The sequence below is a fragment of the Aspergillus sclerotioniger genome (assembly GCF_003184525.1).
Source record: "Aspergillus sclerotioniger CBS 115572 chromosome Unknown BO94scaffold_10, whole genome shotgun sequence".
In the NCBI taxonomy this organism is placed as follows: domain Eukaryota; kingdom Fungi; phylum Ascomycota; class Eurotiomycetes; order Eurotiales; family Aspergillaceae; genus Aspergillus; species Aspergillus sclerotioniger.
The window spans coordinates 249,139-275,778 of NW_020291000.1; the positions used below are offsets into that span (position 1 = coordinate 249,139).

Below are 26,640 nucleotides of genomic sequence, written 5' to 3' on the forward strand. Positions count from 1 at the left end.
AGCCCGGCCGAGGTATTACTGTTCAACCTGATTAGGGATCTGGTGGCCGCTTATATGCAGCCAAATCCGGTTGGCTTACTCGAAACTACCGCAGGCACACATTAGCTACAGGTGAAGATTTGGCTTGCCCAAGTCCTGACGCAGCTATCATGATATACAAATGGTAATATGGCATTAGTTTCGTATGTGGTTAATGTAATGGAGAGCCTCTTATGTTGCGTGTTTAATTCAAACCCTCGTGCCCTCTACTCCTGAGAAGTCTTCACATCCTCAGACGCTTGGATAGGGGCTTCGCTATTGGTGTCATCATAGTCCGCGTCATCGGTCATGAACTCATCGTTGTTGAGATGCTTGAAACGGAACCAGAAGAGAATGGTCTGGAGGCCGAGAGCAACGGCGGGGGCACCCCAAATCCAGATCAGGTCCGGATCCTCGGTGACTGGCAAGAGAATCTCTCCCAGCGCACTGGAAAGTGCGGTCATGAAGAGGAAGATGGCCATGACCAGACCTCTCATGCTTTCTGGCGACCGGGCATAGGCCAACTCGTACGCCGTAACATTACAGAAGATCTCCGAGAGAGCCCCCAGGATGGTGTTTGGCAACTGCCACCAGATGCTGATCGGACTGACTTCGGCACACGTGGAGGCAAAGTAGCCACATGGCGAGGACTTGTATACGCGCCACTGGATGAGGGCACCGCACATGCCGGACAGCGCCGCCAGGATGAAGCCGAACGTGATCCGACTGATTCTCTTGAACGGAATATTATACCGATTGAGCAGGGGATAGATCACAAAGTCCACGATTGGCACCGCGACAATGATCGTCAAGGCGTTGAAGTTGCTCAGCAGATCGTTGGGGGCGCCGTTGGTCACCATTGAGGCACCCTGGTTCGTCGACACGGACCCAATACCGCCGTCGTTGAGGTTGTAAATGGGGAAGTAGAAGAAGATTTCCGTTGCAACTGTTGTCCGAGTCAGCAGAGTACTATCATTGTCTGGGGGTGTCACTGACCGAGAGTTCGGCGCACATCATCCACCAGCTTATCGGTCCATTCGACCTGGATTCCCTTGGCCGCCAACACACTCGGCTTGGCCGCATCGAAGAAGTTCTTACGCCAAACCTGCCACTTGTTTTCGCGCAGAGCGGTCACCGTGATCTTGATCGCCTTGGCGAGATCGGAGTTTCCCTTAGGGGGCGTCTTGTACGTCTTCTTATAGACGGCTGCCAGCACCACGGGCAGGATGAAGTAGATGATCCCGGCCAGCAAGAAGGCCAACCAGTAACCGACATACTTCTCAGCATATGTGGTGGCAAGCATGTAGAAGGCTCCGACGTTGATGATCCCGTAGAAGATGAGCATTGTCCGCGTGGCGGTCAATTCCGGGTCCACAATCACCTTCTCCCCGGTCTTCAAGACCTTGGTGTATGGCTTGTGGTGGCGGTGCTGGTCCAGGACGGTGGGTGCAATGTTGGGCTTGAAGACACCGGCACCAAAGGCCAACATCAGAAGACCGATGATGAAGGGCGGCGCCGCATGCCCCGTCCCGGCCTGCAGCACTGATGGGATAGCGCCGATGATCTGGATGATGTGGGCAATACCACAGATGGCGACTCCGACACAAATGGCTTTATATCGCCCGATGTGTACGTCAGCCCACCTGATGCTGGGTCAGCGGTGTCCGACTATAGGCAGAAGTGTGGTATGTCTTACCATCCTCCGAAAATGGGAATGACATAGGCAAGGAACTGGAACAACAGGACCAATCCATCACTGGCTTGGAGACCCATTCCCAGCGCACCCGCGGTCTCCTGCGACCCTCGCGGAGGCGCACCGGCGCCATTACCTCCTGCACCGACGGGTCAGCACGGCGAGAAATAGGGACGGTCTGGCCTGAGACATACCTTTCGGGAGAGGAAACTCAATGAAGTTGGAGAAGACTGTCTGAGCACCGTAGTAGGACGCTCTTTCGGCGAACTCAACCAAACAGAGGGAATATGCGACGAGGGGGAGATTGGCCGGGACTTTGCGAAGGGTGCTGACTTCCTCCTCGGTGGGAATGGGGTACTCCTCATTCTCCAGCGCTCGGGCGTCGACTTCGTAGGCGTTTTTCTCTGGATCGGACTTGCTATGAACATGGATCACCTCATTGGATACTTCACCCGGGATGATGGCATCGGCGATGCGGGTTTCGTCGGCTGAAGCAGCTAGAATTAGCAATCGGATCAATCCTCGACCGGGAGGGACAGGGTTAGGGGACCTACACATCTTGTCTTGGTCAGGCGTGAGTGCGCCAAACAAATTGCTGAGGACAGACGAACAGAGGCACTGTCGATCCCCCGAAGCGAGTGGCCATTCTTTTATAAACCGTTACGCCAGCTGCACGCCACGCAGGTCGGACGGATCTCCGGCGGTGCAAGCAATAGCCAAGGATGTCCCCAAGTCGCCATTGCAAGGGGGAACCCCTCGCCGGACATATCGTGCAATGTAACCCACGGGTATGGGGGATGCCATGCATGCACTACTAGCCGGGATGGAGGGTTAGTGGAGGTTTATCAGACGTGGATCGTCCCACTCGCGGCTGCTGATTCGAACCCACGCCCGATGATAACGATTTCGCAGTCCTTGCGCCATCGCGGCCCACCAACCACAGCGCGGCCTGGAAATTAACTGCAACTGCAAGCGTATGGGGCAAGATAATCAGCAATGATGCCATTCGTTTGGCTCTGTGGGCAACGCCCATCAAAGGCAGGCTCTCAACCCGGATCGCATCCCTGCTCGTGGGTCGAGTGACCTTGACCTTTCCTAGGATATCAATCTCTTCTCTCACGGGGTTTCGGGAGACTCTGCTACGCCTTGCATGAGGGGTGGTCTTGGCGATGTAGCACCACGGCTTGCAGCAATGGATTTATCAGTGGTTTGACTTCCACGTCTGCCCATCTGGATATTATGAGTACCTCACTGACCCGAACGAGAGCTGGATGGCGAGATACTGCCAAGGCAACGCTGGTGAGAATGGAGGGCTATCCTTTGTCTGCGTCCTGACCACCCCTGCTCTCGTAGAGAGCCTAGGAATCCTAGAGCCTGAGAAATGGCCAACCAATGTCCCGTCACCGCTCGCGATAATGGCGGAGCGGAGAGTAATTTCCCGGACAAAGCTAATGGCGCATTAGCCTTCTTTCAGCCATCCGGGCTAGCTGGATAGATAGGGGCGATGGACCTGAGTCCACCCACGTCCGTCGGCTAAGGCCGCTGCCAAGGGCTGTCTAGAAGCTTAGTGCCACCGGAAAAGCCTTGGACTGGTCTTATCTCGGGGCCGGGTGAGCCAAGGCTGGCCTCTGGCAGGCGTTCGTGGTGCAGGGGGACCACCCAGCGCGGCAAAGCTTTCGTCCCGGCCATCTCATTTGCCTGCATCACCAACAGACTTTGCCTCCCATGAGACAATAACTCCGATGGAAAGTTCCGCGCCGGTGCAGGCACACTCCTGGCCCTATCAGGCTGTAACCTGCTGTCTTGGCATTCGTGGCCTTATCAAACACATGGCTTGGGTCTGAGCCCCCTGGTTCACGGCGAAATTGCTAGAGAGCTGGCCAGAACTGAGGTCCATGGAGTTCGCTCGCTATGAATGGCCTTTTGTGCCTCCCCTGTGGTCGAGGGTGGATTGCGACCGGGAAAAATGGCAAGCACGCCATTCTATTGATATGCCACTAGCCTACATCCCGGTGCATTGTGTATTCCCAACGAACCATGACGTGCTGGATTCTAAGACATGGCGCACAAATGCCCCAGTGGATTTCTTATATTGGCCACCATTTCAACAGCCTAATCAAAAGACCATGGAAATCGGTGCTACTTCGTTTTTAAAAAGGGGGCCAATGCCGGGAGAACTGTCGGTTACAGTGACACGAGGTTCAGCCGTTCCCCTGCATGCTGCATGAAGCATGCCACCTGCTTCTCCTCCCGCTAACCTTTCAGTCGTCCAGGCCCGGGCAATCCTCGCTCGTGATGTCGGTAATGTCGGTGTACGGCGAAGGATCGGTCCAGATGAGATCGAACCTATTGCGCATCTCGGATTAGCCTCTCGAACAATCTCATGTCTCTAGGACTTATTTCCATGGGATCAAGCGTACCGGTCAGATGGGTAGGTGGGCGCGTTATCGTCGCCCAACTCCTCGACAATGCTGGTTAACTCTCCGTGCTCCCAGCAGATCAAGATGTTGCCGCTGCCGGAGTAGTGCTTGACCAATTTCTTGACACACTTGGCGTCGGCCTTGGTGCAAGAAGTATCGATGGTGAGTCCCAGCTCCTCGGCGAGGGGGAGGACCGTCTCATAGGGACGATCCCGCTTGCCATCTACATCGTTCGGTCAATGTCTGACAATGAGCAATTGCAGTGCCTTTTGTCTACATACCTGATTTGGGTTGCTCGGCGATTATGTATCCGATGTTGTAGTCGGAATCCGGACCAAAAACTGTTTTCAAGCACTGGGCGCGTTCCGAGCCCACGGAGCTGAGGCCGGTGGCGCCGTCGCTGGGCTTTTCGCCGTGGCGGATCAGGTAAACGGTCGAGTCGGCAAGGGCCAGCGCCGCGGTGGCCAAAAGGCCAAAAGAAATGGATAGCTTGGAGTACATTGTGGAATTGGATGGATGGGATGGACAGTGGTCAGGGGAAGCGTCCCTGAAAGTCCGGCTGGGTCACACCTTATATAGCCGGTCGGCTGCCCTACGGTGAAGGATGAGACAACGTCCCCACCAGTCGATCCAACTCCGACCATCCGCCCCTGGTAGACTGCTCCTGTTCCGCTGCCAAAAGGAGTCTGTCACGATGCGACCAGGGAAAGTTATTGGCTTGGGGAAGTCAAGCCTTGCACGTGCGGCAATGTATTGTCAACAATGGACCTACCTGATCGCGATCCCTCACTGCCGCGCCGGTCGATCCCGCTCGCTAAATTGCCACTCATTCCGGGCACACCACTCAGGAGGATCCGTGGGGGATGCCAGCTGTTCCCGAGCTGCGATGGGGGATTTGATTGGACCAGGCGGGAGGGCGAGTTGTGCCATGGCCGTCCATTCAGAGGGGCCATGGTGATCGCGTGAAGGAACTAGCAATTCTGCACTGCAATGATGGGCCCGGCTACTCTCTTCGTTTCTTCAGATCTCACAGCTAGCTAGCTGTCTTGACTTTTCGACTGCAAGGAAGGATTTCGACTTGCCACCGATGGATCCGGACTCCGGAGATAGCCGGTTCACGTTGATCGGCCGATGCAAGATACGTCACAACTCAGAACAGACTTGGAGACCAATGCTGTGGCCGACCACGTAAATGTGTCTCGCCTTGGCAGATTTTCCTGGATAGACAGGGTATTTGCGCAAGCCATGGAAAGGGACTAGGAACCACTCCTGGATTGTAGACTATCTATCTATCTACACGCTGCGTGTAATGATAGAAGGAGCTCTTTACCAACCAGCCAACGACAGGGCCAACCTCGACCAGACGTGCAGTCGACCGCTATTCACTGGCATCACACGTTCTAGATAGCGAGAGTTACTTCTCTCAGTGATCAATTATTCCTAGCTAGTTAGCTTCATTAGCGATGTGCACGCCCTGGGCGGTGAATAGATGACTAATCTGCATGCCTCATGCTATCCTATCCTGTTGCCGCCGCGCCTCCTTTGTTTACATCAGTTCCAATGTTTCCACAATCCCCCAAGTTGATCCAACTGTTACTGGAGTGGGTAGGGCCTTCCATGACTGAGCGTATATGGGCATCTTTTATTTCAAGTTAATTTGAAACATGCGATAAGGGATCCAAGGTGAGCGGTCTCCAGGACTAAACAATCCTCCCTTCTCTCGAAGATGCGGTCTCCATCTCGTATTTTCTAGCTGACCTGAGCGATTACGATCTCGTCTAGCTATTTGAAGCTGTAGCAAAATGGCAAACGAGACAGATATATCACATCCAGCGAAATTAGATCTTCTTTCCATCCGACTTTGGATTGGAAAGCGACTTTATGGACGAGTGGGAAGATTAGGTGTCAGAATTAGCCCTCGCAAAATCATTAAAGGGCCATGCGAAATAACAGAGCTTGCAGCCTTGAACTATGTCGCCGAGCACACATCTATACCTGTCCCTAAAATCCTGAATGTCTATCATCACCGCGATGGGCTCTATATTAAACTGACCTATGTCAGTGGAATGGACCTCCAGGCAGCTTGGCTCGGCGGCCATCTCTCACAAGATCAGAAGAAACACATCATTGCCGAGGTTATAGGCTATGTCAACCAGTTTCGGAGCTTGGATCCACCGTGTAAAGGAATTGTTGGTTCAGCGGATCTTCAAGTATGTCTGGACCATCGTGTTAGACCGTTAACTTTCGGTCCTTTCAATGAACATGAAGCGTTCCACTCTTTCCTTCGAAGGCATATTATTCTTGAAAACTGCACGAAAACATTTGGCGAAGAAGTCACTGATTGTCACTCCCGGCATTATCGAAGTTGTTTTACTCACGCTGACCTCTGCCCTCGCAATATTATTGTGGACAAGGGCAAAGTTTCCGCAATCATTGATTGGGAATTCGGTGGCTGGTATCCAGAATATTGGGAGTATACCAAAGCACACTTCGGTCAGATTGAGATGCCAGAATGGTACGAGGGATTGGAATTCGCTATGGCGAGGTACGATGTTGAGATGAGAGCTGAACGAGCTCTCTGGAAACAATGTGATCAACCAGGGATGCCACTTTGACAGTCATTATTTGGTCATCATGACATCTAACTACAGCTTGACTGGGCTTTCTCATACCTACGTCTAAAGGTAGGCTTACTGCATGAGAGAATAAGATCCAAGGCAACGGTTGGCTACATTGGCCGGCTCGTGTATTTGATGATGCTTGCAGTAGTGTCGGGTCTCTTCGTACGTTGGCCAGCGAAAGCCGGTGAATCAGCCATGAATCGATCAATGCCAAATGGCTCCGCTAAGTCTTTTTCCCGCAGCCTTTGAATTGCAGACCTTGTCTAGCTAACATAGGTTTCCTCCGGCGAAACGCCTTTTTGGGAAGCGGAACGGATCCGAGATGATTTCCGCATAGGTGACTTCATTTGGAGCCTTGCCAATCCTTATTCGTCCGAGAAGGTGACCACTTAACATTGGATCGACGTTTGCTCTGTCTCGAAAAAAACAGTTTCGTTCCAGATTGTGATCAACTCTGGTGACGGGGTCAGGACGGACCCCATCGGTTACATCTTACGAGTAGCAACTTCATACTGCAGATGTCTTGGGCGAAATGAAGATTTCCCAGTGGTAAGCAGCATAGCCAAGTCGTTGTCTATTCTCTCCGAGAAGACCCGACTACTCATTACCTTCTCCCTACTACCCCCGATTTTCTTTTCCTGTGTGGTGTTTGGAAACACTTTCATATCAGAGATGGGTGTAGCCAGAATGGTTGGGTCATGCATAGTACCGCTTATCAGCAGACCACAACTTGCAGGTAGTAGAATGCTGGTAGGGCTCCGCGTCGAGTGAAGAAAGAAGGGTTCAACCCTTATTCTTTCTAATTTTAATTCATTGTCAACTGTCTTATCCACTGGACCAATACAAATATGTGTATCTCCGCATCACAACAAAAGACAAAGGAACAAAGGTACAATGAACATCCCGTTGGATATTTCCCGCGTAAGAAGGTTATTGCCACTTCCAAGACGTAACTGGTGGTGTACATTCCCCGAAACGAGATCTTGTCAAGATCTACGTACCTATATCAGTTGTTTTGGTAATGCATTGTCAGCGTGCTTTCTCTCTATTCCCGGCAAGTCGCTGTCCAGGAAACAAAGAACCGTTGTACGTCCCTGCCTTAATCCGTGTACTTGATTAAGTCTTCGGCAAGTGCATCGATCTTCGAGACCAAAGCTTATCTCTACAACCTTAACATAGGTAAATCCTCATCTCTCGTTGATTATCTTGCATACTCTGGGATTCCCCGGTCAGAATCAGATGCAGTCCATGATATCCACCTGACCCCAGAATCGGTTTCTTTGATCATGCATACAGCACCTGCCTCTCCTCTGCCACTGACATCCTATGAGTGTCATATATGATCTGCGCCCCTCACCTATAAAAACGGTCTTCAGCATTCAACCTAATCACATAATCCATCCATCTTCCATCCCCCCAACATGTCCGACCCCCGTCTATATACCATCGGATATATCTGTCCAACATTCACCGATTTTACCGCCGCCCAGATCTCCCTCGACGAAGAGCACGGCCTTCTGAAATCCCCAAGCCACGACGATCACAATGCCTACACGATAGGTCGCATCGGCAAGCACAATGTAGCGCTTACCTTTGTCACGGGGAGTAGAACCCCGTCCACGACCACAGTCGCCACAGCCATGCGGATTACGTTTCCCAACCTGAGAATCATATTTCTGGTTGGGGCGGCCTCGGGGGTGCCCAGTCCCCAACACGATATCCGTCTCGGTGATGTCGTGGTCGGTGTCGATGGTGAGAATCAGACTGCCGTTCAAATCTATTATGTGTGGCTTCCCAAGGGTGGAGCTTTCCTGAATCAGGGTCCGCGCTTCATAGATCAGCTGAGTTCTCTCCGCGAAGCGTTGGATAGGCTTCGGAGGAGACATGATATGCGTTCTCTGGAAAAGGTTGTTACGGAAATGGTGGAGAAGAATGTGGGTCCTGATGCTAAAGAGAGATTTATGCGTCCTCCCTCTCATACGGATCGGCTTTATCGCAGTGATATCTGCCATGTGGGGACAGATTGTATCGGGTGTGATCCGTCGGGGTTGATTGTGAGGCATAACCGACCCAATTCGGCGGTGCATTATGTTGTGATTGGATCTGGTGATTACAGGATTCAACATGCGGTTGATCGGGATTGCATTGTGAGAGGGACGGATGTTTTGTGTCTGGACAATGAAGCCGTGGGCTTGGTTGATGCCTTTCCGTGCTTGGTGGTTCGTGGGATTTCAAATTATGCGGATGTTCATGCAAGTGATAGGTGGGAGATGTATGCGGCGTTGATGGCGGCGGCGTATATGAGGGGTTTGCTTGAGGAGATTGATTAGGGGATAAAATAATCTTTCGCATATGGTTGAGGTATATTGAGGAAGATGAGATTTGAATCAATGATGATGTCTTTTGCAGCAATATATTCAATATGGTCTCGCTTCCCACCCCAAAGCCATAGATTGCTTCATCCCCAGTCATTACAATTTAACTAGTAGCCATAATACAATGCTACATACTGGAGATTTATACATAATAGATTTTATTCACACTTCCACCCACCCCCTTACCTCACTCACCTCCAACACATGGACAGGTGTCTTCTATAGCGTCTTAAATGGGGTAGATATAGTATATATATATAATCTTATACAGAGGCTTCAACGCATGGCCTGATACAGGTATCTCAAGTAGGGTCTCCAGAGGGCCATCACGTAGAAATAATAAACCACGACTAGAACAGAGTTAGTCGTGAAGTAGTGCCTCAGGTATGAATATATCTCAGCGGTGAAGATTCTGCTGGTTATAAAAAGTAGGCCTTAGGCGGAAAGTGTGGCTGTGGCGCCTTCCTTTCGCTATGAACGTTGTGATTACCTCCACCAGGTGTTCGACTTTTGGTATGCTGTTGCCAGGCTCGACTCTCATGGTTGATTTCTTCCAGGCCTCCATGGTAGGATTATCGGAATTGATCAGATGCGCGAAAGTCCACGATGTGCCCAACGCATGCTGTTGGCGACGCTCTCAGCTGAACTGATGCCTAATGTTTTCCTGCCAGTCAGCTGCAGTGGGACACGTTCTGGCCAGTTATTCTCGTGATATATATGGTGAATGACCAGGTTTAATTTTGGAATCAAGATCGGTCATGAAACTCCTCAAGGTGCCCAAGTATGCAACTTTGAGTTATGTATGGGGACCAACAAAAGATTCGGATCTGCAAGCGACCAAGGATAACGTCCACGAACTTGAAAGCGATGGATATTTGTTTGATAATGAAGGCATTCCGACCGCTATCACAGATGCCATGACGGTTTGCTCCAACTTGGGAATCCATTTTCTATGGGTCGACCGCTTGTGCATCGTCCAGGACAGCATGGAAGAAAAGAGAGCCCAAATAAATGCAATGGGAAGGATTTACGGGCATGCCTGTCTCATCATTGCACAGTTCCAGGGCGAAGGTGCCCACGATGGACTGGCTGGCGTATCCAAGCCAAGAGAAACTACCACGGATCCATATCAGACAAGAGACGTTTACCTGCTCCGGGAATATGATCAGTACCAGGTTCTCTGTAGCCGATCTAAATGGGCGACCAGAGGCTGGACATTCCAAGAGGCTTTCTTATCTTCCCGGGTACTGCTCTTCTCCGACCAAGGAGTTATCTTTGAGTGCTATGATGGCGAAAAGATCCATATGGAGGATCGTGACATGCGGGAAACTGAATGGGTCAACATTCACACCAATTATACTTTCTCACGGATCTCCAATTTACTTTGCGAGTACACAAAGAGAGAATTTACTCTGGAGTCAGATGTTCTCTTCGGCTTTACAGGAATCCTACAGCACACAGCCGGGTCGGCACATTAATATGGATTTCCCCTTGAAGAAGAGTTCGAAACCTGCATGATGTGGCAGTCCGATGGTGGAATGTACAACACTCGAATCCCGCCCAAGGGCGAAGTCTTTCCGTCCTGGTCTTGGGTCTCTATCAAGGGTCCTGTTAGCTTTTGGAGACCGGATGGGATGCCTGTAACAAATCTAGCCATTTGGGCAGTCGCCTCGGACAACCTCTCTCTACGATTCATTCGACCACCCATCTCCGAGCCATCGGTTCCTGGCAACAAAGATCACAAGATGAAGCTCCTCGTTGCTTTAGTTGCTTGGCGAAATGGGTGCTTTCCATCCAAGTTACCAGCCGTTTTCGAGCCCGATGCCAGATGGCAACATTATGTTGAGTTGATTGAGGCCCGATGGTCATCGATAGATGAGCTCTGCACTGACGCACTTGGAATTGATCGCCATACTCTGACTGTGCCGGATCTGCATGAAAGAATCTCTTCTGAACTAATCAGGCTTGCTGGACAACAGCCTGGGAGAATCATGGTGCACACCAGCTCGCTTATTTTGAAGGTCGACCCTCAATTGCTACAAGAGGGTGTAGCCTGTTTCCGGACGGAAGATGGACGGGAAGTTGGTAGGCAAAACAACATGAAGCAAGGCGAGTTGCGTCGATTTTCGGAAGCCCTCGACACAGACCCAGACACACAGTTTGAAGCACTGGGCCTTGCATTATCTGCCAGTGCATATTATAAAAATATCGAGGGGCTGTGGCGCGACTCAACTGGGGCGGCTCTCTACGAGCTTCGTGATCCCGAGGGGTGGCCCGATTTGCAGAGTTACGATCACGCCGTCGATTATCCAGCCCTCGTTTGTATATATGTTTCAGTAATGTTTGTGGAGACTCACCAGGGGATCAGTAAAGCGTGTTGGCCTCGGCCAATTCTATCTAACCGACTGGGTCAAGTTAGGTCCCCAGTTGCGGCCTTTCATTCTTGCACAGTGAGATTCTATTGATCTAAAGGTTTATATAAGCGTCGGGTTTCTCCTTTTTGCTTCATAACATTAACACATTGAACACTTTGATGAAGTAGGTGGTGATTACTTACGCCTGCTGCTATATATATATGCACAGCGACGAATTGATGAACGTGTTTTGGAATGTACTTCGGTGGATATAAATGAGATGTTCACTGTAACAAAGACACGGTACACCAGGAGTCAAACCAGGACATTCACGCATAAGTCAGCCTGGAATACAGCATCTCCATACAAGAATGTCTTCTTCCGCCCACTGAGCGGGTGTGAGCTCGGAGCGGGATCGATCTCCGCACCAGCGGGTCTGAAAGAAGGTTAGGTTAATGTGCTGGATAAGTACTGGGTCGAATGTCTGAGCCGGCCCCTTACCTGACGGGCCGCCAGATGTCATATTGCCCGAGATAATGAAGCGATCCAGAGTTCCTTCAGGCCATGGGAAGCAATCTGGGGAGACCGACCGGCCCCGAACCCCGACCGAGCGGAACGGAACTCGGCATCGAGACCAGACTTTCCCCATTCCGGTTTAGGGTGTGCTCGGTTGGAGTCAGTTGGGGTGGATGCCTGAGGGCTGCTCCAACACAACATCTGGTCTGAGTGCCTTGATGCCTGACGGTCGGGATCCGGGAGGCAGCGGATGGCCCGGACATGCAAGGACGCAACTGCGTCGTCATCCGCTCCCGATCATCCTCTAAAATTATAGATAGAGCATCAGATGTCAGCGACAGTGGTCACGATGGATGGGCCAATCTCTCGGGCCGGGTCGCCATCAGCGGTCCATGAATAATAACAGCGATAAACATCGGGTGAGCGATGAAGGTCAGACGGGATAAGATAAGCGCCGGGACCAGCAAGGGGCTCTCGCCTCCAACCGCGGTGCGACCGCCCGTGCCGATGAGCGATAGCAATTGGTCATCACATTGATAACCGTGTCGCTCCCTTGCCGCATTCGTCAGGCTTCTAGAAGATGTTGGAGTTGGCTTCTCCCCAATTCGAGGGAGAACATTGCTCCGTGTTTCATTTGCAGGTCAGCGTCGTTTACACTGCCTCCATTTGCCATTTGCCATGACCTGGACCCTCCACCCGGGTGAGCCCCCCGGTGAACACCCCGGTATTTTGCTTCTTGGCTTTCATCTCGGTTGCTCAATCCTGAGTATTGATTACTGATTATTGATTACTGATTACTACTACTAATATTTGGTAGCTAGTTCGTACTGGCCGCCGCCAGTGCAAATAAACTTCGTGCCGGACACCCCGAGGGGATTACTACCGCGTCGATCGGGCGGACGGTAGAGGGCGGACTACTGCAACCGCCGGTGTTAGTCCATCCTGCGAGTCTGGGGAGGGCAAGGCTAAGAGCCTAAGACGAATAGCCTTTAAGCCTGGGGGGCGCACCGCTGCCCTCTCTCCTCCGCGTCGGGGCTAGCGCAACCCCAACGCTAAACCTCAAGCGGGTACCGCTGCAGCCCAACGTCACCCTGGGGCTTAACCCCTGGTGGACGCTAGTCCGGGTTCGGGCGATTCCACGGCCTGGGCAGAATTGGTTGGACAATGATTGGCTGGGAGGTGCAGTGGCGGGAGCTTGGTCCCCACGTGGATTTTGATAAACCTGCAAACCTTAGCAACCGCCACCGAATCTCATTACCAAATGGATTCCACCTCATCGTGTGATGGGCAGGCGAACGAGTGGTCTGCTGCGGCCTGTTTATCAGCAACTGGCGCTTGCCCGGATTCATCCGACACACGTTGGAGCTGCCAGGAAGTGGCCCGTCGATGTTGGAGCCTGCGGTGAATCTCCGTCCCGCCCCATTCAAAACCGTCCGGCTTTCCCTCTCTTTCCTCTCTCTTCCCTCTCTCTCGACACTCGCCTCCTCCCTCTTTGTCTTCCTCACCTCACCCCGACCTCAGGCATCCGGTGTGACAGGGCATTGTGTGAACCTCCCACCTTTCCCTCTCCACCCTTCCGCCTCTCGTCACCCCATCTTTCCCACTACACACATCACCTTCACCTTTTTCCGCCATGGGTTACGCCGACGAGATCGGGACGGACAACAAGTCCCGTAATGTCACGGGCATGGAAGGAGAAAAGTTCGCTCCGCCGCCTTTCGACGGCGATATGGTCGACAAGATGAGTGAGAGTGAGCGGAACATCTACGAGGCCGGTATCGAAAAGTACAACCGTCTGGGCTGGAAGCGTCTCACCGTGGTCCTCATCGTCGAGGCTATCGCCCTCGGTAGTTTGTCTATTCCCTCCAGTTTCGCTACGCTCGGTATGGTGGCCGGTGTCATCATGACTGTCGGTCTGGGTTTCATCGCCATCTACACCAGTTACGTCGTCGGTCAGGTCAAGTTGAAGTTCCCCGAGGTTGCCCACTACCCCGAAGCGGGTCGTCTGATGTTTGGTCGTGTGGGTTACGAGATCGTCTACGTTATGCTGGGTCTGCAATTGCTGTTCCTGACCGGCTCTCATTGTCTGACCGGTACCATCGCCTTCATCAACATCACTGACAGCGGCATCTGCTCCGTCATCTTCGCCGTTGTGTCCGCCATTATCTTGCTGCTCTTTGCTGTGCCTCCCAGTTTCGCTGAGATGGCTATCCTGGGTTACATCGACTTTGTCTCCATCATCGTTGCTATCCTCATCACTATGATTGCCACGGGAGTCCGCAGCTCCAACGAGGTGGGTGGGTTGTCGGCTGTGGACTGGTCGGCCTGGCCCAAGGAGGGCATCACCTTCACCGACGCCTTCATTGCCGTCACCAACATCGTCTTCGCCTACAGTTTCGCCATGTGCCAGTTCTCCTTCATGGACGAGATGCACACGCCCAAGGACTACACCAAGTCGATCTGGGCCCTGGGTCTGATTGAAATTGTCATCTACACCATCACTGGCGCCGTGATCTATGCCTTTGTCGGTCAGGACGTGCAGAGCCCGGCTTTGCTGTCGGCTGGCAGCACGGTCAAGAGGGTTGCCTTCGGTATCGCCCTCCCTGTCATCTTCATCAGTGGCTCCATCAACACGGTCGTGCTGGGTCGTATGGTGCACGGGCGCATCTTCAAGAACTCGCCTATCCGGTTCATTAACACCAAGATGGGCTGGATCACCTGGCTGGTGCTGATCACCATCATCACCTGGCTAGCCTTTGTGATTGCCGAGGTGATTCCCTTCTTCTCGGATCTGCTGTCCATCTCATCCTCGCTCTTCATCTCGGGTTTCACTTTCTACTTCCCCGCGCTGATGTGGTTCCTGCTCCTCCGCGAGGGCAAATGGAACACACCCAAGAACCTGATGCTGGGTGCGCTGAACCTGATGTGCCTGATCATTGGACTCGTGACACTGGGGGCTGGTACCTATGCCAGTGTCGACGATATTGTAAGTTTCCTAGCTTGTGGTCTGCATAACACTGGTGCTAATCGTCTGGCAGGTGATCAACTACCGCAACGGCTCAGTCCGCGGCGTGTTCTCATGCGCGTCCCCGGAGTAAGGGGTGTCTTGCCTCCTGCTTCTTGCCTCTTCCTGTAATCATGATTCTTGCTCCACGTCCGACCGGGACGGGCGGGTCCACGAGCCCGCAAACTCCGGCACGGGTTGGCATCATCCCCCGACCAGCTGCAAATACCCATTGCATTTATGTATATATATGTCCCCATGCTTATGATTGTGAATACATTTACGCCAGCGCCTGTTGATACACGAGCGGGTCTTTTTTTCTCACAGCGTGATACCTGTTCTAGCCAGATACATCAAGTTTTGCATCTATACTCCGTATTCTAGTAGAGTTTTCGAGATAAGCCTCATCGAACCATGTTCAGGGCGAGATAAGCTCCGGGTGGCGGAAGGTAGTAGCCTGGTTAGGTTGGGGAGAGACGGAAGACGCGGGGCTCGAGAGGCTTGCACATTGCAACGTCATCCTTATCCGGACGAACCGACGCACCCAGTCCAAGAGCACGCTATCGACTGGGATTTCTTCAAGTTGCCTCCGTGGAGCAAGCAAATAAGGGTGCTACCCAGTATGATCCTTTGCAAAATGCTAACTTTGGTTGGTTGAGCCCCCTCCCCTCCTCCCCGGTGGAGGGCGAGGATCGCCGCTGAGGTGAGATGGCCTGATATTATCTAGTAGTATGATAGATCGGCGTGTGCTGGTATAATACCTGCCGATCAGCATCAGCCATCAGCCATCAGGTGAGAAGGCGTGGGCATTGCTTTTGCTGGCAGGCTGGTGGTGCAGGTCTCACTCAGCGGTATATATCGAGTCACTCACTCATCCCATCATGGAGGGCCTTATCCCCGACCAGTCACCTCCACTACTGACTCCTAGCCATAAGAAAAATGATTCAAGATCTGCGTTCGCCACAGCCCGCCATGAATCCTGCCGACTGAATGAATGAATCATGGCATGCGACCGCCGGTCAGGCCACCAGGCCACCCATCCCCACATCAGGTGACTTGTGCATGCACAAGCTGAGCTCATCATTAATTCACAACTATGCACCCAGGGGGTATGCATTCCCCTCTGCTGTCCTCTCTTCACGTCAAGTATCCGCTAATGTTGCAGCCTGCAGAATAAAGTCAGGGGAATCGGTGGACCACGGCCCCCATCCTGCTAAATTGCTTGTCTCAACACTTACCCCGTTAGGGCGGCCCCGTATTCCTCCCTTGGGAGACCCCGGATGTCCATCTCGATTCGATGCATCACCTTGACAACCGATCGACACTCATAGCTGAAACCCTGCCAATCAGATCCGCGCCTGTCAATCCCGTGTTCCAGATGGAAGCTACTATTTTGGTCTTTGATATCCTTCCCCTTCACGGCGTTGGATTCATCCGGTCGTGTCGATTGTCTATATAAAAGGCCACACTGGCTCTACTTTCTCCTATGCTTGCTTCCATTCTTGTTCATCCACTCAGTGTGATATTCATTCCACCGCCACAATGAGAACCATCCTCGCCATAGCCACCACCTTTGTCGCCAGCGCCCTGGCCCAAAACGTCGACATCGCCCTACCCGCCGCCGGACAGACAGTTAAGGCAGGACAGCAGCTGACCGTGCAGATCCAGCGTCCTGTAAGTTGCGTTACTCTGCCGTGATGGCCACCCCCCTAATACAGTGAACAGACCCCCCCAACCAACGTCGAAGAAATGAGCATCGCCATCGGCCTACAATCCTGTGCGTCGTCGACCTGCTACCCCGCCTCGGAGGTCATGGGCGTCGTCCTTTACAATGGCCCGTTCAAGCCCGTGTATCATGAATACTACCTGCCTCAGTATCAGAACTTCACTGTGACTATCCCGGAGGGAACTGCTGCCGGGGCGGCGACTCTGGGAGTGGCGCATGCGACTCTTATTGGGGTGAGTGGTTTCTGTTGACTTTCGTGGAGTAGAATGTTTGTTGCTGACGTGCGGGCTAGGCTTTGTACGAGCCGTATTTTCAAACTTTGAGTCAGAATATCACGATCGCTTGATGACAGATTGAGTTGCGGGAATCGGGTAATTTGCAGGTGATTAGAGGGTTGATTTATCTAAGAGTATTGCATCGTATCGCATGTTAGCGTGTTGAATTTGTGCTGTTGTTGCCATTGGTCGACATCTTGTATGCATCTTGCATGAGTACATAGCATAGCGGCTTAGTCAAAATTTGTTGGGACAAAGAGTCTTCGTTCCGTCTGTTCTCCAGATGGCCAGCGGATTTCCGTTTTGGCCTACTGGTATGAACGTAACAAAATCTATCAGGAAATTATCACCAGCCTTTGTGCTATGTCCGACCTGAGCTGATATAAACCTTGTATCCTCCAAATGATGACACTATAGCACCAACCACACCACTACTATCCACCACATCGTACCCCTCGACCTGTCGTCGACGATATTATCAACATAGTTGATGACATGTTACTACAATGCCAGATATACGGGAGATTGTCGAGATAGAATAAGCTTGAGCTTTGCTTTACTCCCGACGACTCACTCCATCAGATAGATAATCGGGTATGCTTCAGACATGAAAGGATTGTTACTTCTCGTCGTGGCGCAGGCCATTCATTGCAAGGGACTCTCCTCCATCCACGCCTTTCCAGATAGGTGAAGGTACAGAGGATATAAGTGGAGTGAGTTGGTGTAATGTGTGATATAAGATGAGAAATTGATGGTTATGTGAAATGGGAGGATGAGTTGGGGGGTATGTATGTATGTATGTATGTATGTATGTATGTATGTATGTATGTATATGTGTGTGTGTATAGTTATGGTATTGTTACTGCTTCGAGTTAACATGGTTATAGGTTGATTGTTGGTTACGTGTAGGTATAGTGGGGTGAGGCTATAGTTTACTCCCCCTCCCTATATCATCCACCATCTTCACCTTTTGCAGCGCGTTTCGATCCTCGAATCCCCTCATTAGCTCGTTCAATCCCTTCTCATCCTTCCCTAGTTTCCGCCACTGCAACAACTTCAGCAACTCTGACTGTACTCCCTCTACCCGATCGGCCACTAATTGTCCCAACACTGGCAGGAACTTGAATGCATGTCCACTCCCTCCCGTCGCCACAATCACCCCCTTTTTATCCGGCACTTGGTCAATCACCCAGTGGTTGTCGTATGAATCCGTGTACCAGCATAGTCGCGTCTGCGAGATCCCGATCCCTGCGGCCTTGAGCTCGGGGATATATCGGTCGAGGAAGGATTGAATCACCGTGGCAGATTTCTCCGGTAACCCGGTGATGAATGGAGATGTCCATTTCGTGATCGGTGTGCTGCGCACATGGCCGTCGGATTGGACTTGCGGGTGGGTGTATTTTGTCCCGCGGTAGCCGATCTTCAGGACCCCCCGGTCGTCGAGGGGAAACCCGTACAGGTTGCCGTTTTCACCGGATCGCACGTTCCATTGGAAGACCGGGAAGTTGGTCGCTGAGAATCGTTGTCGGAGGGGAGAGGAAGACGGGATCTGGATCATCGCCACTGACCCGGCCGTGGTTTCACAGAGACCGTCCATTTCGGGAAGAAGAGAGGGGGTCCAGCCCCCGCAGGCGACGATGGTTAGGGAAGCTGGGTGTTGTTTGCCGTCCGTAGTGCGGATCCCGGTTACTGTGCCGGTGCTGTCTTCGACAAAGCCCTCGAAGCTGCCGGCTTGTCGGTCGAGCACGAGATTGACTCCCAGTTGTTGCGCTAGATGCAGCGCGTAACGACACGCCTTGTCCGCGTATACGAATCCCCCAATCATGTCGAGGTATCCGGAGGGCTGTCCATCACCGGAGAGGTGAAAGGGATCGACGGCATACCCGTAGCCATCCTTCTTGGCTCGCTTCGCCTCCTCCGGCTTGGATGCGAAAAGGTACTGGGTGTGGCCGAGACCAGCCTTGGTAATGTTCTCCACGGACGCCTTTTCAAAGGGATTCAGTCCGGCGGCGTCGCCGTGGTCGCCGAAATGGTAGTTCCCGCAGTTGACATAGATGCGCTCGTCGCGTGTCATGCCAGGGGGAAGCATGGCTCCCGTGGCGAGCGTGTCGTTCCAGGATTCCCATACCTTGATGGCTTCGAGGGTCAGGTTCTGGTACCATGTTTCGTGACCGTAGGCGGCACGAATAATCTTGTTGCAGTCTAAGGGACGTTAGTATTATACATTTGATTTGAGAGGCTGAGTACCAGCAGAGGCAGCATCGCAGCCGCGGTCAAAGTCGTAGTGTGTCTCGTGGTAGGGCTGACGGTCAAAGACGGTGACATTCTTGTATCCCCGCTTGACCAGATGGATGGCACTGGAGAGGCCAAACACTCCCGCTCCGATGATGGCGATCGGGGCGGCTTTGTCGACAGGTGATGAAGCCATAGTGTAGCGATATGCCACTGATGTTGCAGGCAATTCTTATCAGGGACTAAGCTCGGTTTTATAGTCGTGCAATGTACCCCGAGACACGATGGCCGTGCCAAGCCCGGAGGATAGAGACAATCGACGCCGACGGACCCCCACTCTCTGCTGCCATGGGTGATAACGCGGGGCTGGACCTTCCCTGGGATGTGGATGATGCCAAGGAGGATGCAAATGACGTGGATGGTGAGGGGTAACGATGCTGCTGGTGCACATTGAAGCTTATCGCCCCGGTTGCTTCGGCCTGAACCGCCGGCCCTTCCTCTTTGAGTTAATTTCTCCCCGGGCCCTGATAACTTCTCGATCTGCGGCCTGATATGCTTCGACTCCTCACGGCCTGCTTGATACGAAGTACCTTTCGACCGAAGGGATTCGCTGGTCGTCCCTCAGGCCGTCTGGCATCTTATCTACATACCGGGGGCGATGGGCGATAGTGAAGGCGACGAGCCATCGGAGGCCCAATCCTCGGCTTAAACCAGTACGCATATAATCCGAGCTGATCTCGGCCTGAGTGTAGTTCCCAGATATCAAGCCCTCCAAAAACATTCGACGAGAAGCTACCTGATGGAAACACCCGTCATGGAAGAGAGCTCGACGAAAGATACCTTCAAGGCACCCCCTGCCGTCGCTGAAGAAGCCGGCGTCGTCATCGGAGACTCCTTCACCATCGATGCGGCAGCCGAGAGGTCGGTCCTGCGCAAGCTGGACTTTCGGTAATTTGACCCCTTCCAGCTGCTAGCCAAATGCTCATGATCACCTCCCAGACTGCTGCCTGCACTCTCGCTCATGTACTTTTTCAACTCACTGGACCGCTCCAATCTTGGCAATGCCAAAACGGACGGCCTCGAGACCGATCTCCATCTGGTCGGTAGCCAGTACAACGTGATTCTGGCAGTGTTCAACGTCACCTTCTGTCTGTTTGACCTCCCGTCCAACCTGATGCTGAAGAAGTTCAGCGGAAAGGTGATGCTGCCGTCGATGATGTTGGGATGGTGTGTATTTCGAAAGCCACTTGTATGTCCGCTAATAACGTGTAGGGGCGCCATAACATTGCTGCAATGCGCAGTGTATGATTTCGCTGGCCTGCTGGTCTGCCGGTTGATCATGGGGATCTTTGAAGCGGGCTTTTTTGGTACGTCTGCCCCAATTGCTGGCCATCGGCTGCTCACACATCCAGCCGGCGTCATCTTCTACCTCACGCAATTCTACAAACGCAACGAGATTGCCTTTCGGCTGAGCATCTTCTATGGCATGGTCACCATCGCGGGTGAGTAGCCTTCCTCAGCGACTGAACCATCCTGACATGATCAGGTGCCTTCTCCGGCCTCATCTCCTTTGGCGTCTTTCAGATCAAACACCACCTCCCCGGCTGGAAGTACCTCTTCCTCATCGAAGGCAGCGCCACCATCATCATCGCCTCCTTCTCGCTCTGGTGGCTCCCCGCCAGCGGCGCCCAGTGCCACTGGTTCAACGAGGCTGAGTCTCGCGCGGCCCAGATGCGCCTGCTCCAGGACGGATCGGTGCGGACGGGAGAGCAGCTCTCCATCACCGAGGCTCTGGCAGCGCTGAGTGACTGGCGCGTGCTGGCCTGGGCCGTTAGCTGTTTCTGCTACGGCATCGCCCAGAGCTCAGTCAGCAATTTTCTGCCCCAGATGGTGGCCCTGCTGGGGTATTCCACCGTCAAGACGAACCTCTACACGGTGGCGCCGTATTGTGTCGGCACCGTCGTGCTATGGATTCTGTGCAAGTCGTCCGACCATTTCCGCGAGCGTTCCTTCCATCTGGCCGGTTCCTTGATGATCACCTTTGTGGGCTACATTATCCTGATTGCCATAGACGCATCCCAACATCAAGGAGTCGCCTATTTTGCGTGCTTCCTGCTGGCGTCGGGCGCCTTTGTGCCCAGCTCCGTGTTCCACAGCTGGCACACCAACAATGTCACTGACGAGTCGCAGCGCGCAGCCACCGTAGGGTTCCTGGTCGGCGCGGCCAACTGTGCTGGCATCCCGGCCAGCCTGGCGTTCCAGGCGAACACGGCTCCGCGATACAAACCGGCGCTGATCGTCAACTGCGCCTTCCTCCTATTTGGAGTGTTGGTGATCCTAGGCATGGGAGCGTACTTCCGCTATGACAATCGGCGCCGCGATCGCGAGCAGGGCGTGAAGCTCACCGCGGCAGATGTATCAACCAAGTCGCTGGTGGGCGGGTGGAAGGATCCGAACTGGCGGTGGACCGCGTGATTCATTGAGGCATAGAATCGGGTGGACTTGTGCGGGTGGTCTGTGAGCTCAATGAATCCATGGGGGTGGATAATTCAACTGAGCAATCCCAAGCCTATCTTAGCTCCGTAGGTCCTTCGGAGACTATTCGTACCACACACCATGCAATTCACGTGAGGAATCATTTTGCCTTGGCATGAGTATAAAAGGGACGGTGCACTGGTTGGCATAGATAAGTGGCAAACATGAGTATGTAAAGACTGGTCAATGGCCGGGGTGGTTGAATTGGCAAGACAATGCAACAAGCCTTCGCCACCAGTTGACGGGCCTCCGGGAGGCAGCTGACTGGGGCGTACGACCCGAAACCCGGGCAGGTTGACTACGGCGACAGGGGTGGAGCCTATCGAAGCCATGACTGGAAGAAGGCCGTTAGGGCCTTTGATACGCCCGGTGATTCGCCGTGGGATCTTATCAGAGCTTTCGAACAGGTCAGAGCACGTCAGACGGCAGAGCTGACAGGCACCAGGAAATGCAAGCCATGACCTCCCCGGAGCATCATCCGTGTTCTTCTTTCACTTTTCTTCCCTGTCTTTCGTATCCAGTCATGGATTCTCCCAGTGAGCACATGCCTCTTCTGGGGCCCTCCAAGCTGCCAGACCGATCATCACGATGGCGGCTTCTTGCCTTGATTTGCTTCGTCGTTCTCGTCCAGGATTTCGCCGAGTATATTGCCCGGGCGCCCCAGATCGAGATCTGGATCGAAATTGTCGCTCGCAAATTGTGTCCCGGAGTGCAGGATGGATCGGGGTGCATGGATCTTGTGCAGAGCGAGGTGGCCCTCCTGGAAGGTTGGAAGGATACGCTGGAGCAGGTTCCTGGTGGGTCTCGCTGCTATCCGAACCACCAGGATGCTCGACTAATTCTGACCAGGCATCTTGTTTGCGGTGCCCTACGGTGTGCTGGCGGACCGAATTGGACGTCGGCCCGTACTGCTGCTGTGCGCAGTAGGTTTCACGCTGAGTGATGTGTGGGTGAAAATTGTCTGTGAGTACAAATTTTGAATCGACCGCTCTTCGCCTATTCCCTGATCATCCAGGCTGGTTCTCTGATCAACTCCCGCTGCGACTGATCTGGCTCGCCCCAATCGCCGAAGTGGTGGGCGGCGGCACTCAAGTGGCCACCTCCATCATGTTTGTCATGCTGGCCGATCTCTTCAACGATGAAGACCAGTACGGGACCCAACCACCACAGATGGGTGACTGCCTGGGCTTACAGATTCTAGGACCACTGCCTTCCTCTACGTCTCGGCCACGGCTCTGCTCAGCGAGATCCTCGCCACCCCATTGGGAACCTTGCTCATGACAAGGAACGTGTGGCTTCCGTATATACTGTCGTCAGTAGGGACTGCCGGCGGCGGACTCTTCCTCCTCCTCCTACCGGAGACATTGCCGCAGGCGCCGCCTTCCTCTCCTAGTGGAACGTCGCGTGAGGAAGAAGCGGACAAAGGAAACATCCCGGACCGCGTACGTGCAGGGGTCGATGAACTGCGCCGGTCAACGGCTGTGATCCGGCGCCATCGCAGCGTGCAATTGTTTCTGTTTGTGTTCTTCGCCGCCTATCTCGGGAGGCAAGTCATGAAGGTGCTGCTGCTCTTCGCAGCAAATAGGTTTCATTGGACGATCGCTCAGGTAAGATGCTGCACCATTGACCTCGTTTCCGGAACGCTGTCGGGGGGTCACGCATTGACCTGAGCTGATACTGGGTGCAGGCCAGCTTCCTCATTTCCGTCCGGGGGTTCACCAACCTCCTCCTGTTGATCGTGATCCTCCCGGGCCTATCGCGATGGCTCCTGCGACGATGGAACATGACCCCACTATCCAAGGACACGAGTCTGGCCCTGACGAGCAGCGCTTGCTTGTGCGTGGGATGTTTGCTGATTGCAGTCTCGGTCCATCCGGTGGGTGCAGTGCTAGGGCTGGTGGTGTTTGCACTGGGGTCAGCGATGCACCTGTTGGCGCGGCGCATCATCACGTCGCTCGTCGACGCACATCACCTGGGCACGCTGTATACGGCGATAGCAGTGATGCAGGGGATCGGGGTAGTGGTGGCGGGGCCAACGATGGCCATGGCATATGGCTGGGGATTGGCGCAGGGGGGTGTGTGGACGGGGGCGCCGTTTCTGCTGGTGGCCGGGCTGTTTGGGGCGGCGGGGATGGCGATCTTGCTGGGAAGTTGGGAAGAGGGGAGGGGCGATCTGGAAAGTGGCTAGCTGCTATTGCTGATATCGATCAGAGGAATGTGTTATGTTGGAGGACGGACCTATGGGACTATTCTGATTGGTTTAATGACAGTTTTAGTTAGGTATGTCAGGAAGCTTGATACCTTGTTTCCATTTCCAATGGCCGAACCCCGATCGACTGCGAAGTCCGAAGTAACATGTAGCGCGCTAGTAGTGAGGATATAAATAGAATGACTCTTGGTGGCAATTGTAGCAACGGTTATGGACCGTCATACCTCCTGGGACTCAGGGGAGAGATATCCTCTAATCGACATTCCATGGCAAGAGGAGTTCCTTCATTTGGTAATGCCATAATTGTCCAACCCATCAGGGACAGCAATAATCATTCATGTGAAGTGAAGTCAAGCGAAGAGAAAGCGAGCGGATCGAATGTGGCAGCCTGGGCGCTAGCGTTGATGCCTGGGTGCCTGACCGCCGGGATTGTCTGGTTTGCTTCTCTTTCTTTGCTCCCCTCCATCGCCATCGCCATCTCCATCTCCATCTGCATGGCCATCTTCTGGGCCTTCACCCTCCCCTTTCTCCCCTTCAAGCTTCAACATGGCCCCATCGTCATCCATCATTATCTGCCATAAGCATTCGCAATCAGCATCAGCATCTGCATCGGCATCTGGTGGATCGGAACAGTCCTCCCCCCGCCAATCATTGCCGCTGGGCAATCGGAACCCACCCACGCCGCTCAGATCCTTGGAATTATTGCCCCGGTCGGTTGGCTTGATTCGCTAGCGGCCATTAGCCCTTCCAGCCACGAATCTGCTGTTCGGTTCCTGTTTCAACTTTCAACTGGAATGCTTTTCTCCTGACCTGACCCACTCGCTCGGCCAGGCCGGGCTGACTGGACTCCCGACGCCGCCGCCTCGCCCATCACCTTCTCTCTCCTGACCGTTGACTATTGCCGTCTGATCCTCCCGCTGGACCACTTCCACTCTCCTTCCTCTTCCACCAGTCTACTCCGCACACTCGCTGAAACCACGTCTATTCCAATCGCTCACCATGCAGTTCAAATCCCTCTTTCTTGCTTTCGCCCTCAGTGCCTCCGCTCAGGCCTGGGTCATCCATGGCTACACTGAGAAGGACTGCAAAGGCACCGCCGACACGGCCGCTGACAGCGGCAGCCTCAAGACATGCGAGAGTTTCAGTGCCAAGGACTTTAAATCGCTCAAGGCCCAGCCCGGTGACTATGTACTGACGGCCTTCGCCGAGGCCAAATGCGATGGCACTGGCTATGCCCTGCAGCCCGGAAAGTGCGTTAACACTAAAGAAGTTGTCACTTATGAGGTAGTTCCCCCAACCAGCATCCCCAGTATGGGCTTGCAAATAGAGAGCTAACCGGTTTGTTCGCGCAGCGCCAGTTCATCGCCATTACGAAGCGGGACAACGCCACCATTCTGGAGGATCACGCCGACTACTTCGCCGAATTTCCCGAGGAGATCGAGGAGTTCCGGTGAGCGCTGGGAGATGGGACAGAACCAATGCCCTGTACCAAGATTTTGTGAGATTTTGCATAGCTGAACGCCGCACGCTTTTCTTTTTGGGATACCATTTCTGCGAGATATCTAGCCACCTTGATCGAGACAATACAAGCTATTTTGTCTATTGCTGGGACTGCAGCTGGCTGGTTGGATTGGACACCGGTTGTTGCACGACTATATCCAGCTAGATATCTGACCGATGAGCTCCACATTCCAGCGGAGAGAACCGCAAACCACATCGTACACATTCCTGCTTTGACTGAAACACCACCCCCACCCTCCCAATTAATGACACGCCCTTCCATACTTCTTCAACCGCGCATAATTATACGGCAACGCCGCCAAAAAGCCCACACCAACCGACACCACCGCCGCCCCCCAAAACTGGGGATCATCCAAGGCCACACAACCCCCGGTCAAATGATAATCAACGGCGCTCTCCGCACACTCCATAGCCAGCATCGAGATCAGACTCATGCCCGTGGCTGTGCGGAAAGCCGCCCGCCAGGGGAGTTGATCCTTCCCCAGACGGAGTAGAGTGGTCTCCAACATGATAGAGGAGGCGATTCCCGCGGCCACTGTGCTTGTTAGTGAATTTATTACCAAAGGATCGAATGATGCTATCGTAATCTACATACTCGAAGTACCCATAATCGCGCCCATCCCCAAAGCCGGAAAGTAGGCTTGTAGGAACCAAAGCATGGAGAAATCGCCTAGTGTGCAGCCCACCAGACAGCGGAGGGTGTTGAGGGAGGCGCGTTTCCATACGCTCGGGGTGGTCCAGAACGTCGGTTGGAGGAGGGAGGGGGCGGGCTTGGATTGTGAGGGACATGCCTGATGTGGGGTGCTGGTGGTGAAGGCATTGGCGTGTGCTGGGATGGGAATGTAGGCGGTGATGCGGGGGCGGAAGAGGATGGATAGTCCATGGCAGCGTTGATGGGATGGTTGGCGGAGGAATCGCGCTGCGTAGGCCATGGTGGCGATGCCTTGAAAGTACCAACAAATCGGCACAGGGAGGAAGAGGAGACCAGTAGGAACTTCAAGGCAATTAAGGCAAAAGAATTGAGAGGATCCTATCCCAGCAGCGGGTGCGCAAAGATCCCCAAGGGGGAAAGTAATAAATCAGAACTAGTACTGGCTGATGGGGGAAGAATCGATGATGGAGAAGGGCGGGCGGGATGTGC

General features: G+C 53.3%; 12 protein-coding genes across 12 annotated transcripts; 8 read left to right on the forward strand and 4 right to left on the reverse strand.

Annotated features, from left to right (window-relative positions):
- Positions 1-245: 245 nt before the first annotated feature.
- On the reverse strand, positions 246-2,269 carry BO94DRAFT_555515 (putative MFS peptide transporter; the record flags this gene model as incomplete). The annotated part of the gene is made up of 4 exons (XM_025613804.1): positions 246-964; positions 1,015-1,661; positions 1,715-1,850; positions 1,906-2,269. 4 exons carry the CDS (start codon positions 2,267-2,269, stop codon positions 246-248), a joined length of 1,866 nt encoding a protein of 621 aa, XP_025468708.1.
- Positions 2,270-3,972: 1,703 nt separating this feature from the next.
- On the reverse strand, positions 3,973-4,632 carry BO94DRAFT_462973 (putative phosphoglycerate mutase family protein; the record flags this gene model as incomplete). Its single annotated transcript, XM_025607997.1, has 3 exons — positions 3,973-4,057; positions 4,132-4,354; positions 4,413-4,632. The coding sequence occupies 3 exons, from the start codon at positions 4,630-4,632 to the stop codon at positions 3,973-3,975; spliced, it is 528 nt and encodes a 175-aa protein (XP_025468709.1).
- Positions 4,633-5,933: 1,301 nt separating this feature from the next.
- On the forward strand, positions 5,934-6,746 carry BO94DRAFT_545088 (aminoglycoside phosphotransferase family protein; the record flags this gene model as incomplete). Its single annotated transcript, XM_025613218.1, has 1 exon — positions 5,934-6,746. One exon carries the CDS (start codon positions 5,934-5,936, stop codon positions 6,744-6,746), a length of 813 nt encoding a protein of 270 aa, XP_025468710.1.
- A 1,392-nt stretch (positions 6,747-8,138) lies between these two features.
- On the forward strand, positions 8,139-9,082 carry BO94DRAFT_593075 (purine and uridine phosphorylase; the record flags this gene model as incomplete). The annotated part of the gene is made up of 1 exon (XM_025616163.1): positions 8,139-9,082. The coding sequence occupies exon 1, from the start codon at positions 8,174-8,176 to the stop codon at positions 9,080-9,082; it is 909 nt and encodes a 302-aa protein (XP_025468711.1). The 5' UTR covers positions 8,139-8,173.
- Positions 9,083-9,600: 518 nt separating this feature from the next.
- BO94DRAFT_545090 (HET domain-containing protein) lies at positions 9,601-11,932 on the forward strand (the record flags this gene model as incomplete). The annotated part of the gene is made up of 4 exons (XM_025613219.1): positions 9,601-9,640; positions 9,860-10,464; positions 10,654-11,445; positions 11,711-11,932. The coding sequence occupies 4 exons, from the start codon at positions 9,601-9,603 to the stop codon at positions 11,930-11,932; spliced, it is 1,659 nt and encodes a 552-aa protein (XP_025468712.1).
- Positions 11,933-13,630: 1,698 nt separating this feature from the next.
- BO94DRAFT_463213 (putative amino acid transporter) lies at positions 13,631-15,095 on the forward strand (the record flags this gene model as incomplete). The annotated part of the gene is made up of 2 exons (XM_025608013.1): positions 13,631-14,983; positions 15,036-15,095. 2 exons carry the CDS (start codon positions 13,631-13,633, stop codon positions 15,093-15,095), a joined length of 1,413 nt encoding a protein of 470 aa, XP_025468713.1.
- Positions 15,096-16,543: 1,448 nt separating this feature from the next.
- Positions 16,544-17,073, forward strand: BO94DRAFT_584348 (uncharacterized protein; the record flags this gene model as incomplete). The annotated part of the gene is made up of 3 exons (XM_025615618.1): positions 16,544-16,675; positions 16,727-16,960; positions 17,020-17,073. The coding sequence occupies 3 exons, from the start codon at positions 16,544-16,546 to the stop codon at positions 17,071-17,073; spliced, it is 420 nt and encodes a 139-aa protein (XP_025468714.1).
- Positions 17,074-17,824: 751 nt separating this feature from the next.
- Positions 17,825-19,430, reverse strand: BO94DRAFT_574114 (FAD dependent oxidoreductase; the record flags this gene model as incomplete). Its single annotated transcript, XM_025615002.1, has 2 exons — positions 17,825-19,204; positions 19,250-19,430. 2 exons carry the CDS (start codon positions 19,428-19,430, stop codon positions 17,928-17,930), a joined length of 1,458 nt encoding a protein of 485 aa, XP_025468715.1. The 3' UTR covers positions 17,825-17,927.
- A 618-nt stretch (positions 19,431-20,048) lies between these two features.
- On the forward strand, positions 20,049-21,709 carry BO94DRAFT_462953 (allantoate permease; the record flags this gene model as incomplete). Its single annotated transcript, XM_025607995.1, has 5 exons — positions 20,049-20,182; positions 20,234-20,461; positions 20,507-20,601; positions 20,647-20,736; positions 20,781-21,709. The coding sequence occupies 5 exons, from the start codon at positions 20,049-20,051 to the stop codon at positions 21,707-21,709; spliced, it is 1,476 nt and encodes a 491-aa protein (XP_025468716.1).
- Positions 21,710-22,313: 604 nt separating this feature from the next.
- BO94DRAFT_555522 (adenylate cyclase) lies at positions 22,314-23,957 on the forward strand (the record flags this gene model as incomplete). The annotated part of the gene is made up of 5 exons (XM_025613805.1): positions 22,314-22,566; positions 22,619-22,732; positions 22,785-22,917; positions 22,971-23,376; positions 23,457-23,957. 5 exons carry the CDS (start codon positions 22,314-22,316, stop codon positions 23,955-23,957), a joined length of 1,407 nt encoding a protein of 468 aa, XP_025468717.1.
- Positions 23,958-24,768: 811 nt separating this feature from the next.
- BO94DRAFT_22955 (uncharacterized protein) lies at positions 24,769-25,587 on the forward strand. Its single transcript, XM_025606291.1, has 2 exons — positions 24,769-25,262; positions 25,331-25,587. Exons 1-2 carry the CDS (start codon positions 24,978-24,980, stop codon positions 25,430-25,432), a joined length of 387 nt encoding a protein of 128 aa, XP_025468718.1. The 5' UTR covers positions 24,769-24,977; the 3' UTR covers positions 25,433-25,587.
- Position 25,588: 1 nt separating this feature from the next.
- On the reverse strand, positions 25,589-26,604 carry BO94DRAFT_514139 (DUF4396 domain-containing protein). Its single transcript, XM_025609874.1, has 2 exons — positions 26,095-26,604; positions 25,589-26,034 (listed from the first exon to the last, which is right to left on the reverse strand). Exons 1-2 carry the CDS (start codon positions 26,429-26,431, stop codon positions 25,742-25,744), a joined length of 630 nt encoding a protein of 209 aa, XP_025468719.1. The 5' UTR covers positions 26,432-26,604; the 3' UTR covers positions 25,589-25,741.
- Between the last annotated feature and the right edge of the window lie 36 nt (positions 26,605-26,640).

Excerpts from the sequence above, each read along its gene's own strand:
- BO94DRAFT_22955 (XM_025606291.1), top strand. The coding sequence starts at position 24,978 with ATGCAGTTCAAATCCCTCTTTCTTGCTTTCGCCCTCAGTGCCTCCGCT. Across the intron at positions 25,263-25,330 it reads AAGAAGTTGTCACTTATGAG|CGCCAGTTCATCGCCATTAC; the intron begins GTAGTTCCCCCA and ends TTGTTCGCGCAG.
- BO94DRAFT_514139 (XM_025609874.1), bottom strand. The coding sequence starts at position 26,431 with ATGGCCTACGCAGCGCGATTCCTCCGCCAACCATCCCATCAACGCTGC. Across the intron at positions 26,035-26,094 it reads CGCGATTATGGGTACTTCGA|TGGCCGCGGGAATCGCCTCC; the intron begins GTATGTAGATTA and ends TAACAAGCACAG.